Below are 14,347 nucleotides of genomic sequence, written 5' to 3'. Positions count from 1 at the left end.
GTGACACTATTTGTTTATTATTTTAAATAAATGAAAAAAAATGGCATATTGAGGTTTTTTTTTTTTTAGGATTTTATCTGATTAATCGAAGCAATAAAATGGGCCCACTAATCGATTATGAAAATAATGGTTAGTTGCAGCCCTACTCCTATCAGAGCAGTCGAAGTGCGTGGACGCAGACCCAAATTCCCAGAAGAGAGGGGGACACTACTCACCAAAACTTCAGAACAGGGCAGGCACCACTACGGGCAGATCAACTCCCCATCTTGTTATGTGGGGTGCTGCGGGCAAGAGGTATGCTGTGGCTCAGATCGCGACTCAGTCTTGTGTGTCCTCGTGAGGTATTTCACTCGCTGGCCAACCCCCCCACCGTCCTGTGTCATGGCTGACCGACTGCAGAGCTATGGTCTGCAAGTGCTCGCTGGCCAGACTGGGGGGGGGGGGGAGCATAAGGATCTAGGATATCCAGTGCGTTACTCAGTCCGGCAGTTGATTGCAGTTCTCACAGGAACTAACTTGATTGTAGAAGGAAAAACCACAAAAGGAAACAAAGTTCTGTTTAAATGGAAAAAATGCTAGGACCAAAGATCCCAGCAAGGAGCTAGGTTCTTACTCCTGACTGGGCAGAAAAAATTAAGATCCTATAGGAGGAAGTGGGAGTTTACCCCCTGGAACTCTCTAGGGGCGTAGCCGAGCTTTGTTAACTCCGCCTAATGTCATCCGCCTAGTGTCTGTCAATTAACGAAAGAAAAAAATCAGTTTAAAAAAAAAGGAAAAAAATGCTAGGACCAGAGATCCCAGCAAGGAACTAGGTCCTTACTCATGACTAGGCAGAAAAAAAAGTGCCTATAGTAGGAAGTAGGAGTAAGTAGGAGTATATCTCCTGGGACTGCCCCATAGGCATGGTAAAGCTTTTTCCTGCCTAGTGTCCTACTCCTGTAGGGGGCAGCATAACCCAACGGGCAAGAAGATTCTAGAGCTGTGTCCGTCAATGAACAGAAGATAAATTATGTTTACTATTTTCAGGCATTTTCTGCTGATAGTTAAAACAAACATAAATAATAGGAGTTATTTATTAACCTTTACCACCAAATGAAGACCCAATTGGTCTTAAAAAAAAAAAAAAGTACAAAAAGATAAAATTTGCCCATTATGCACCAAGTAGTTTCAAAGATATGTAGTGCTTTCCTAGCATGCAGACCTGAGTTCAGGTATTAAGGTTTGTTTTATCTTGGTCATTGATGGGTTAATAAAAACATGAGATTTGTATATACTGTATTGGCTTATTGAAGGATAAGAGTGTTGAGCTACACAAGGATAGCAGGGTAATGTGTAGTGAATACTGAACAGGTACCCTCTAGTCTGAAACCTAACTTTTCATTTAATCATTACTGTAATGTCCAAGTCTATTATTATGTAGTGGTCTTGGAACTCAATGCTTACAATGCAGGAAAAAAAAAAATCCCAAATAAACCCAGAAGCCTTGCTGCGTTGATAACCTTGAGGGACATGAGAACTACAATGAGAATGCATGGCAGGAGCTCTAAAGAATTATGAGAACCAATTTGCAATTAAAGAAGCAGCTTTCAGGTATAAGGGGACAGGCACCCAGGGAATTCTCTGCTTCACCTGAATACCAGGCAAGGCTTCAGCACTTAGTAAATGCTTTTCTATGCCTCTTTGCCAGTGAAGCAGCTCATCACAGGGATTGGCCAATAACAATGTATATATGGGTAATGTTTAGTGGCAAATTGGGCAAAGTGCTAACACTTTTGGTGAGTGTCAATTAGACCATCCTGCCATTCAGGTGGAACAGAGGTTACTGAACGCTGCTGCAGTCCTCTTCAGCCACTTCTTACCTTTTAGTATACTTAACATGACAGACTCCTTAAATGCGATTTTATGTATAACCTTGTTATGTCTTTTCCTCTTAGCATTCATCCATTAGCAAAAGTATGATTGAGGAGTTATGCAGTCAGGCATCATACTAATGGGAAGGCAAAATAATGTGGACTGCCATTACTGACCGCCTTTGGAAAATGCTAGTTGACTGGTTGTGTCTAGCTTCCACATTTCTGAGTCACTGACCATGAAAAAGCAAGTGGCAAATTAAACTTCAGAAAAATCAGAGTTCCTTTAAACGATACTTGTTTCTAGTTCAGAACATACCGAAGCCAAGCTTTTACAGGACAACTACTATATAGAAGAGAGATCAACAATGGTAGGTTCCATCATTTTTCTCACAGCAGGTTTGCATTTTGAGAGGTTTAACAATCATCAGTTAGAAGAGTTTTACTTTTTAAACTGCCTGGCTGGAAATAAAGCATGTAAGAAGTTAAACCATGTAAAAATGGATTTTTTGTAAGAACTTACCGTAAAATCCTTTTCTCTTAAGCTCATTGACAGACGTAGTCTTCTTGATTCTCAAGAGCTGGGTTATGTTGTCTCCGCAGGAGTAGGACTAGGCAGAATGACAAAACGTTCTGGCTCCACCCTAGGGGCAGTCCCTGAGGGTATATCCTCCCTCTCTCTGCTACAGGGAATCAGTTCTGTTTAAAGCAGTACAGAGAATTTAACCCAACCCAACTCAATGATAGAGGGGCGGGTACTACGTCTGTCAATGAGCTTAAGAGAAAAGGATTTTACGGTAAGTTCTTACAAAAATCCATTTTTCTCTATCGCTCATTGACAGACGTAGTCTTCTTGATTCTCAAGAGCTGGGACATCCAGAAGCAGTGCCACAAATGAGGGGTGGGATTGACAAAATCAAATCCAATCTAGAAGGCCCAACCGGTGCCAAACTAGAAGTTTTAAAGGCTCATTATAAACAAAGAATGAGGCTAAAGAAAAAATTTTCCAACGGAAAAAAAAAACCCTCGAGGTAGACCACTGGTCTCCTCAAATTGCGGCCTGCAAAACCTTGCGGCCAAATGAGGCATCAGACGATGCCATTACATCAACTTTATAATGTTTAGAGAAGGTATGCACCGACGACCAGGTAGCCGCCTTGCACACCTGGACCACTGACGCCTGATGGCGAAAGGCCCATGACGCACTAAGTGCCCGAGTGGAGTGCGCCTTAACAGGGAACGGGGGCTCCCGACCCTTAATAGAATAAGCCTGCACTACCGTCTGTCTGATCCATCTGGAAATGGTCGCGGCAGATGCAGGCAACCCCTTTTTGGGTCCATCTGGGATCACAAAAAGTGAATCCGTCTTGCGAAACGAGTCTGTCGTTTTCAAGTATACCCTGATCGCCCGGACCACATTCAAGGAGTGCAAAGCAAATTCCCGAGGATGACTGGGCTTAGGACACAGGGAAGGTAATACAATTTCTTCATTCAGATGAAATTCTGAAACCACTTTTGGTAGGAAGGATGGATTCGGACGAAGAACCACCTTATCTCTATGAACCACCAGATATGGTGAACGACAAGATAATGCGGCCAGTTCTGACACCCTGCGTGCAGAAGTAATAGCCACCAAGAAGGCCACCTTCTGGGACAACGTGGGTAGAGGAATCTCCCTAATATCTTCAAAGGGAGGTTTCTGAAGAACCGACAACACTAAATTAAGATCCCAGGGGGGTAACGGCGCGTGCACTGGCGGAGCCAGATGTCGCACCCCCTGGATGAAATTCCGCACCAAGGAATGAGTAGCCAAAGGCTTCTGAAAGAAGATGGCTAATGCTGAGACCTGACCCTTGATAGTACTCAAGGCCAGTTTCTGCTCAACCCCTTGTTGCAGAAAAGCCAATATTCGACTAATTGAATAAGACCGAGGACGGAACCCCAAAGGTTCACACCATGCAATGTAGGACTTCCATGTGCGATGATAAATCTTTCTGGAAGTCGCTTTCCTTGCTTCAACTAGAGTAGGAATAACTGAAGCTGACAAACCTTTGTCCTTCAGCACCTGGGTCTCAATAGCCAGGCCGTTAAAGCCAGCGATCGTAAAGCAGGATGGAAGATCGGTCCCTGAGACAGTAGATCCTCCCTGAGAGGAAGTCTCCATGGGACGTCCGCCACCAGTCTGACCATGTCGGCGTACCAAGCTCGACGAGGCCAGTCCGGAGCTACCAGGATTACTGGGATTCCTTCCTCCTCTACCCTGCGAAGAAGTCTTGGCAGTAACGCGAGAGGAGGGAAGGCATATATTAGCTGGTATTGCCCCCACGGGGCGATCAGTGCGTCTGCGGTTTCTGCTAGAGGATCGCGGGAGCGAGCCACGACTCTCTGAACTTTCCTGTTGAATCGTGATGCCAACAGATCCACATCCGGGGTGCCCCACCGTAGGCACAACTGGTGGAAAACGTCTGGATGGAGGGACCATTCCCCCTGATCCAGGGTCTGACGGCTGAGATAATCTGCCTGCCAATTCTCCACCCCCGGAATGAACACCGCAGAGATTGCTGGAACAAATCGTTCCGCCCAGCGAAGAATGCAAGCCACTTCTTTGGCCGCTCGGACACTCTTGGTGCCCCCCTGATGATTGACATAAGCCACGGCCGTGGCATTGTCCGACTGGATCCGAACCGGGCTGCCCTGGAGCTGCTCGGTCCAGTGAATCAGACAAAGTCTGATCGCTCTCAGTTCCAATACATTTATCGGTAACCTGGATTCTTCCGGGGACCAAAGTCCCTGGACAGATAACTGACCAAGAATTCCTCCCCATCCGGATAGACTGGCATCCGTGGTCACTATCGTCCAAAATATTGGCAGAAATGACTTTCCCTGGCTGAGCATTGGAGACCGAAGCCACCAAACCAGAGACTCTCTGGTCTGTTTGCTCAATCGTATCTGATTGTCCAGGGATTCCGGATTCCGATTCCATCTGAGAAGAATCTCTTGCTGAAGAATTCGGGTATGGGACTGGGCAAATGGGACTGCTTCGAATGAAGCCACCATCAACCCCAGAACCCTCATGCACGTCCGAAGGGAAGACCAGCTGTTGGACAGTAACAACTGGACTGCTGATTGAATCTTTCGAAGTTTCCCTACCGGAAGGAAAACTCTCGTCCTGACTGTGTCTAGAATTAGACCCAGATATTCGAGCCTCTGGGTGGGAACCAGAAATTACTTTTGCTGGTTCACCAGCCACCCGAATTCCTGTAAAGAAATCATAGTAATTTCTATGTTTTGTAGCAAGGTCTGAGGAGACTCTGCATGAAGCAGAAGATCGTCTAGGTAACCTAGAATCGATATACCTCTTTGGCGCAGAAGTGCCAACATTGGGGCCAACACCTTTGTGAAGACCCGCGGAGCCGTGGCAAGACCGAAAGGTAACGCCACAAACTGATAGTGGTTCTCCTCTACGGAAAAGCGTAGAAAACGCTGATGTCCTGCGAAAATGGGAATGTGAAGATAGGCGTCCTTGATGTCTATGGACGCTAGGACATCCCCTGGATGCAGGAAGGCTGCTACCGTGCGAATGGACTCCATTCTGAATCTTATGTTGACGAAAGAATTGAGTGCTCTTAAGTCCAGAATTGGACGCACTTTGCCCTCTTTCCTGGGTATTGTAAACAGGTTTGAATAAAACCCTTGAAACCGTTCTGTCCAAGGAACGTGGACTACCACTCCTTGTTGTAGTAAATCTATGACTGCTCTCCGCAGATCTTCTAAACGATCTGCGGATAGACGGATATTGGAAGGGAAGAATCGCGCCGGTGGGAGAGATCGAAACTCGATCTTGTACCCTGACCTTATGACTTCGCAAACCCATTTGTCCGGGATTCTGGAAAGCCATGGATCCGGGAACCGGCGAAGACGTCCCCCCACCCCAGTTATGGGTGGGGGCGCACCTTCAGGCTTTGGATGGTTTATCTTCAGGTCTGGAGGGGGCGGGCTTTTGCTTGCCCGACCAACGACCCCTGACGCCTCCTGCAGGAGCTTTGGAGGACTTAGTTTTTTCACCCGCTGGACAAAAAACCTCTTGTGAGCAGAAAAAGAAGGCCCTCGTCTTTGACGAGTTCCTCTACCTTTAAAATTTTGCGGTAAAAAGGTGCTTTTTCCACCGGTGAGATCCTTAATGATCTCATCTAAGTTGGCTCCAAATAGACGCTCTCCTGAAAAGGGGATATTAGCCAATGCTTTTTTGGAACCTTGGTCGGCTAACCAACCTTTTAGCCACAGTGTACGCCTGAGAACCACTGCTGAGACTGATGCTCGCGCCATTAATGGAGTGGCGTCTAACGCCGCATCACATACAAACTGTAACCCCTGTATCATTTGTTCCAACAAATCTGATACCGCCTGAGGGACTTCTTCTAAGTCCCGGCGTAACCACTTGGTCCATTCAGTTACAGCCTGCGAAACCAGACCAATAGCAATTATTGGTCTGAAAGCTGATCCAATCAAGGAAAACATGGTGCGAGACATAGCTTCTATTTTGCGATCCACTGGATCTTTAAAAGACGGAGCGTCTTCTAAAGGAATAACCGTGGCTTTATTCAATCTAGCAATAGGTGAATCCACCACAGGTGGTTCTGTCCATTTCTTAATAAGGGTTTCCTCAAACGGATAACGCCTGTCAATGCGTTTAGAAATATTAAAAGTGCGTTTTGGCAGACGCCATTCTTCTTCGATTGGATTGCCAAAACATTTGGGCAATGGAAAAACCTTCGCCACTTTGATGCGCTTTTTAGTCCCAAAAGGGATCTCAGTTTCAGCTATTTCTGATGGAATACCCTGTAACCTTAAAGTCTCTTGAACAGATACAATGAGTGCGTTTACCAACGCTTCCTCTCGGGCTATGGCGGATGCCGAAACATCCTCCTCACTGTCTGAAGAGACAGGACCCGAGACACCAATACCAGATGAAGTACCTGCAACTGCAGAAATAGGCTCAGAGTCTGAATCCGAAGTTTCAGATAATAAGGGGTTAGGCGGGGGTCGCTTTCTTGCGCCCTGTCCCTGACAAGCCACTTCCACCCGGGACACAAAAGTTTCCATAATAGCTGACAAAGATTCAATTGTCAATGGGGTGCTGGAGGATCCCGCAGACCCCTTGAGGGGATCCGGAGGAGATACATGAGTGGCAGGGTCCATGTTAATACAGGACACCTTTGCCAGCAAAAACAAAAAAACTTTTTCTTTTTTTTTTTGTGTGTCTCCCCCTAGCGCAATAGCGCCCCTCAGAGTACCTGCTTCTCGATCCCAGAGAGAGAGAGAGGGACCCCCAAGGCTCACCAACCGATGCAGTGCAGTTTCCAACAAACTGCAGTCAGCGTCTGTCTTACACAGACTGGAAGGAGCTGTTTGCTTTTTCCCGGGCAGAAGGCGTGGCTCCGCCCCCTGTGTACGCCTTCCGGCGTTCCCAGCCCTCCACGAGGTAGCTGGGCTCACAAAACATGGCCGCCCCCATAGAAGAGACATAAGACTCCAAAAACATGGCGGCCGGCGTGACCTGAGGACATACATGCATTCGGTCTACGGCAAAATGGCGGCGGACCGCCGATATCGTCTTCCCAGCACATCCACCTGCACTCTGCTAAGAGGTGACATATGGATCTACAGAGATACACTGCACATAAGGTAGGATTATACCTCCTATGTCTGCTGTAATGTTACAGTCTGCTGGGTAGAGTGTTAGCTCTTGAACCAAGTCCACTTCCCACAAACACATGCTGTATTACAAGGGGGACTTGTAAGTATCAGATATATACTGACCATATATGGAGGGGCCCATAATATATACTGCCTCATAATGAGGAAAAAAGGGAACGTTTACTCACCATACCGAACCGACAGGCACCCTCTCTTCACAATACCCTCTCCACCGGGGTGGGGGTTTGTGGACGCCTCGACTCTCTGGTACCTGGCGTCCAAGCGAGCTTTTAACTCGCAAAGTCAGTCCCTTTACTGGGACTCCGTCGCGGCCGACTCAGCGCACTGGTCTGCACGCGCTCTTAGGCAGAAACCGGGGTGACCACTGGATCTCAACATCCAGCCCGTCGCCCGGCCCCGCATACTTACTTGAATATGTCGCGGCCGACCAAGCGCAATGCCATGGTCTGCGCGCGCTCGTAGGCCGGCTGGGGTGACCACAAGTGTCGCCCAGTCCGGCATTTTTGCTTGAAGATCTCACAGGAAAAAAACACTGGAGAAAACTACCTAAAAAATGTCTTTTTCTTAAAGAAAAAAAGTCTTGCCAGGACCAAAAGATCCCAGCAAGGAACTTAGTTTTTTTCTGTCTAGTCAGGAGTAAGGACCTGATTCCCTGTAGCAGAGAGAGGGAGGATATACCCTCAGGGACTGCCCCTAGGGTGGAGCCAGAACGTTTTGTCATTCTGCCTAGTCCTACTCCTGCGGAGACAACATAACCCAGCTCTTGAGAATCAAGAAGACTACGTCTGTCAATGAGCGATAGAGAAATCTGTTTTTGGGTAGCTGCTGATATATTTTACTTAATTCCCCAGAGGGAAGTCCACCTTTCAGACCCCCACTTTTGTCACACTTCTTTGAACTTGCTCCGATTTGATCAGTCTTTCCGTAGGTGGGGTCTAATTGATGATTTGACACAGAGAAGGTGAAATGTGGAAACAGACCTCCTGCCTACACTAAATTCATTGTTCTCTATCGTAATGAACAATCAGGAAAAAAGAAAGCACAAAATAACCCTTGAAATTATAGCTAATCAGCATACAGGTGCTTCAGACTGGCACTCAGAATGATAAATTTATTCAGCACAATAAAATACAGCAATGACTAACATATCAATACTGGTCTTTGTTCTATGTAGTGGCTGGTGTCAAAGAAACTGATTTTCATCACAGAACGGTGGCAAGGCACTGGTTAAATCCAGTGAAGGTATTGTGTTATTCTGTAATAATTGAATTTTATGCCTCTCTGCTGCAGCTTATAAACAACATCTCTGCTGTGCAGGAATAACTGCTGTCCAGAACGGGAGCAGCCAAGCGAGGAGACAGCAAGTGTCTAGATCTCCCATGAGCCCCTGCAAGAACAAATTACAACATCTCATGCACCACCCCTTCACTCCCCCCAACCCTCTTCCTACTCATGAAGCAATTACAGTCAAAGAATAGCACAGAGCCTTACAAAAGTGAGGGATAATAGGCTTTCATGGAGTCCATCACCTTTTAGGTTACAAGAAATTTGGATAGTGTAATGCTAGGTTCAACGCATGTAGGGGGCACAGAACTGCTTGTCGGGCATCCACAAAACAGATGTAGGCGACTGCAGATTACAAATTTTATACATGAAAACATTTAAATACAATGTATAAAAGGAAACACAAAAGTACAACATATACTTCCAATAACAGAAAGCAGAGTGCGAGTCATTCTAAACAACAAGTATTTTTATGTATTGCCATGTATATAAAAAAAGGCAGTTAAAGGTGGAAAAGATGTCCGACATTCCCAGAAACCCATCTTCAGTGCATGGATGCATAAATCCCAGAAGCCAAGTAGCTAGTGTGCCATAAAAGAAATAACTTGCTTACAATTGCAGAACATTACTTCTCATGTCCCAAACTAGAATCTATATCCGAAATAAAGATTTTTGTTGGGAATGTCATGTCGTGTTTGGGTCCAGCGCCACACAAGCAAATCTGCTCCAGCCACCCGTTGCGATTCTGTACGAAGTCGAGATTCATTGTCTTCAATAAATTGCACAGCCCGATCCCAGACTCTTTTTAAACGTTTCCTAGAAAGATTAATGAAACAAAGGATTTATATATTCTATCATGTCTTTGCTACTCTTTATATTTTCTGTTATAAGATATGCTATAACCTGGTGTGGACAAACAGTAGGAGCCAACTGGCCAAAGTGAAGTAAATGTTTATGCACAAGCAATATGGTGCTTGGGGTGGGAAGATACTATTTCAAGGCACCTCATTAAGCTGTTGGGCAGCTATGAAAAAATGCAATGCCCACTTGAATCAATGATAATCATATTATCACTTCTATAAAACACATACCTGCAATGAAGTGCCTGAAGCCTACATATAATCAAAATGTGGGGTGAGAAATGATTCATTAATCAAACAAGCTCAGTAAGACAGGGGTAGGCAACCTCTCAGGAGGTTGAGATCTACCTGGAGGGGAGGAAAGCAAAGATCCCTGCCCCCTGCCCCCCCCCCAATTACATTACACCATACAGTAGTGTCCTCTGTCCCCCTCCTCCCACAGAACTGTCCTGCTGCCTCCAGCTCTGCAGTAAACATAAGAGTGGCAAAGGCAGAGCCGTGATCGCAATCCACTTGTCAGCTCTCTGCAATTGATGGCTCGCAGACCCCCTGCTGTAAGAGGTGTGTGCCTGTAGATAATTTTGCAGAATTCATTTTTAGAAAACCATTTAGAATATATTTCAAAGACAGCAAAAGCAAGAAAAAGTTATATTTGTAATTTTGTCTTGCCAAAATACACTTTATTACCAAAAGTATTGAGACGCCTGCCTTTAAACGCACAGGAACTTTAATGGCATCCCAGTCTAAGTTTGTAGGGTTCAGTATGGAGTTGGCCCAACCTTTGCAGCTATAACAGCTTCAACTCTTCTGGGAAGGCTGTCCACAAGGTTTAGGAGTGTCTCTATGGGAATGTTTGACCATTCTTCCAGAAGCGCATTTGTGTGGTCAGGCACTGATGTGGATGAGAAGGCCTGGCTCGCAGTCTCTTCTCTAATTCATCCCAAAGATGTTTTAATCGGGTTGATGTAAGGACTCTGCAGGCCAGTCAAGTTCCTCCACCCCAAACTTTTCTCATCCATGTCTTTATGGACTTAGCTTTGATCACTGGTGAGTAGACATGTTGGAACAGGAAGGAGCCATCCCCAAACTGTTCCCACAAAGTTGGTAGCATGAAATTGTCCAAAATGTCTTGGTATGCTGACACCTTAAGAGTTCCCTTCACTGGAACGAAGCAGTAAAACTGCTATAGGGTGGACCTGACGCAATTAAAGTAAAACTATAAATAATAAAAAATAATGTTCTTCAGCAAGGAACATACATTCCACATTATTAATTTTGTTACCTAAATTAGTATGTGCTGTAAATTGCCTCCAGCATTGCTGTTTTTTTTTTTTTACTGGAGGCTTCCATTTTGCTGAAGCCCAGATCCCATGAACAGCATCAAATCAAAGCAGAACTATAGCCATCGATTTAATGGTTTAAAAAAACAGATACATTCCTAGAATACCAGGATTGCCATCTATCACATTTGCTTGTGTCCTCAACTAAACAGTCAAACCATCAGATGGCTGGTGTCAAAACGGATCACATGACCGTTTCAGATCAAACAGAAGCAGCTTCATTGACTGTAAAGGATAGAAGTGTTTAAATTTTACTTTAACCACTTGCCGCCCGCCCACCGTCAAATGACGGCGGGACGGTGCAGCCATTGTTCTGGGCGGACGTCATATGACGTCGGCCCATTCATGCAGGGCAGGCGCGCGATCGTGTGCGCGCTGCCCTGCACTGCCGGTGTCGGCGTGTCCCCGGGACACAGCCCGTCACCGGCAGGGGGGAAACAGCCAATGGGCATGGCTGTTTCCCACGTGATTGGCTGTGTTTCAATGTTTCAATGACATAGCCGATCATAACAGTAACTCCCGGAAGAAGACCGCGCACGCGCGATCAGGAGCGCGCAGCGCGGTCATGTCGGTGGCGCTGTGTTCCCTAGGAACACAGCTAGTCACCGACAGTGGTAAACAGCCAATGACAGTGGCTGTTTACCACGTGATCGGCTGTGAACCCATTCACAACCCATCACAAATGTAAACGCAGAGCAGTAACTCACTGTTACTAGCTCTTCTCCCCTCACACACCGTTTCCAGTGTGAGGAGAGCAGAGCCAGAAACAGTGGGTTACTGATCTGTGTCTTGTCAGTAGGGATGCACCGAATATTCGGCGAAAATAGAAAAAATAGCACTTTCGGTGTTCGGCCGAATAAGTCAAAAGGCCGAATAATTTTGTGCCGAACAATAGGGCTGAACGATAGTCGATAGGATATCGACTATCCTTCTGTGGCCGTAGGCGATATTCATATCGCCGAGGTCACAATATTTACAGGGGGAAGGGACTCGGAGGAGGACAGGAGGACTCACAGACTTCCGTGTTAGGCAGGGGAAGCCGGGACACTTCAGCGGTGAGCATACATACATTACTCACTCGTGCACTGCAGCCCGCCCCACACATTCAGTGAGTCTTACTCTCCTCCCTAGTTTTTTCAATGGCACATTCAGGAAGCCAATCACGCCGTGATTAGCTGCACAGCGAACCAATCACGCGTGCCTGCACACCTGATTGGTTCCGCTGTGCCGCTACTCACGGCGTGATTGGCTTCCTGAATGTGCCATTGAAAAAACTAGGGAGGAGAGTAAGACTCACTGAATGTGTGGGGCGGGCTGCAGTGCACGAGTGAGTAATGTATGTATGCGGCTGTGCTCCTTTCCAGGCTCCTACTAGTCCACCTCCAGCCTCCTACTACCACCACTAGGAGAGACTGTCTGTCACGGTATAATCTGATCAAGTCCACACTGACACTGACTGACTGTCACTGAGTAATTGATGTTACCACATTAACCCTGACCTGCCCAGTGCCCTGTATCTGCAATTAAAATTTACAAGGCTGCCTGCATGCTTCCTGATTTCCATTCCCAGCATCCTTCCCAATCCCTACAGTGTCACTAACATTAACCCTATGGTACAAGGCTGCTGTGTGCACTGAATCCCATTCCCTACAGTAACATTTAGGGAGAGAGACATGAGAGGACAAGAGAGAGAGAGAGAGAGACATGAGAGGACAAGAGAGAGAGAGACATGAGAGGACAAGAGAGAGGACAAAAAATTGGCAAAATAAATGGAAAAAATGCGAAACACCACGTTCGGTATTCGGCCTTCGGCCAAACATTTCATTATTATTCGGCTTCGGCCAAGAATTTCATTTCGGTGCATCCCTACTTGTCAGTGTAAAAGCACAAAAAAAAAAAGTGTCCCCACGCAGTCATCAACCCCCCCCCCCCCAATTGCACCTGTCACCCAACAGTCACCTCATCGGTGCCCAAAAATCACTACCTATACAGTGCACCTGTCACCAGAGACTGCCATCAGTATCGCCAGCGGTGCACCTGTCACCCATCAGTGACCAGCGCCCTTCACCTGTCACCCCATCAATCACCGTCACCTGTCACCCCAGTCATCGTCACCTGTCACCCCATCAGTCGTCACCTGTCACCCCATCAGTCATCGTCATCTGTCACCCCATCAGTCATCGTCATCTGTCACCCCATCAGTCATCGTCATCTGTCAACCCATCAGTGACCGTCACCTGCCACCTATCAGTCACCTGCCACCCATCAGTGATCATCCGCAGTCAACCGTCACCCGTCGCACAGCCCATCACAGCCAGCATGTCAAAAAGGATGTACAGCAGCGAGGAGGTGTTTCAGATCCTCTCTATGACTAATGAGAGTACCGGGGCGCTCTCATCAGTATCAGAATCCAATTCCGAATCAGATTCGGAATTTGAAGTCGCTAATAGTAGCGGATCGGAGATGGACTCGGAGGAAGAGTGGATCCCTCCCAAAAGGGTACGGCGCTCTGGAAACCAGGCAGCCACAAGGGATACACCCCAGGATCCTGTGCCCAGTACCAGCACTGCCACCACCAGTACACCCCAGGATCCTATGCCCAGGCCCAGTACCCGCACTGCCACCTGCGATACACCCCAGGAGCGAATGCCCAGGCCCAGCACCAGTGCTGCGGCATCACTCCCAATTTCAAATCCCCCTTCTACCAGCACTGGAGTGTCACATCCCCCCAAGAACCAGGGCCACTACCCATCTCCCAGATGGTCTTGCCAACCCAAGATGGCTGCCCTCCAACTCGGGATCAGCAAATATTCCCCCTTTTACCGCACAGCCAGGTGTGCAGGCCAATACAGAGAATTTTTCGTTAATTGATTTTCTCCATTTATTTTTGCCCAACAATTTTCTGCAATACATCGTGGACCAAACAAATCTGTATGCCCAGCAGTTTATTGTAAACAACCCCCAATCTTCCTATTCCCGTCTGTTTGAGTGGAGAGAGTTAACCTTGGAGGAGTTCAAAATGTTTTTGGGCCTCACGATAAACATGGGGGTTACAAAAAAAAATGAAGGACATGCCTATTGGTCCACCCACCCCATACACAGTATGCCCATATATTCTGCCCTAATGTCCAGGTATGAAATTATCATGCGCTTCCTTCATTTCAGTGACAACAGCCAGTGCCCCCCCCCCCCCCCCCCAAAATCATCCAAATTTTGACAAGCTATATAAAATTCGCCCCCTCATAAATTTTCTTTCCCAAAGTTTTGCAGAACTTTACGTCCCTGATCAAAATAT

General features: G+C 46.7%; 1 protein-coding gene across 1 annotated transcript in view; it reads right to left on the bottom strand.

Annotated features, from left to right (window-relative positions):
* Nucleotides 1-9,311: 9,311 nt before the first annotated feature.
* LEMD2 (LEM domain nuclear envelope protein 2) overlaps nucleotides 9,312-14,347 on the bottom strand; it is a 74,985-nt gene continuing 69,949 nt past the window's right edge. Inside the window, exon 9 of the mRNA XM_082246391.1 lies at nucleotides 9,312-9,668. Within this exon, the coding sequence (XP_082102517.1) occupies nucleotides 9,497-9,668 (172 nt within the window). The 3' untranslated portion in view covers nucleotides 9,312-9,496. The remainder of the gene's footprint in view (nucleotides 9,669-14,347) is intronic.

This window comes from Pelophylax lessonae (assembly GCF_965119305.1).
Source record: "Pelophylax lessonae genome assembly, chromosome: 2".
NCBI classification, from domain to species: Eukaryota; Metazoa; Chordata; class Amphibia; order Anura; family Ranidae; genus Pelophylax; species Pelophylax lessonae.
The sequence above is the reverse complement of the archived record's forward strand: the minus strand, read 5'-3'. Positions and strand labels throughout refer to the sequence as shown.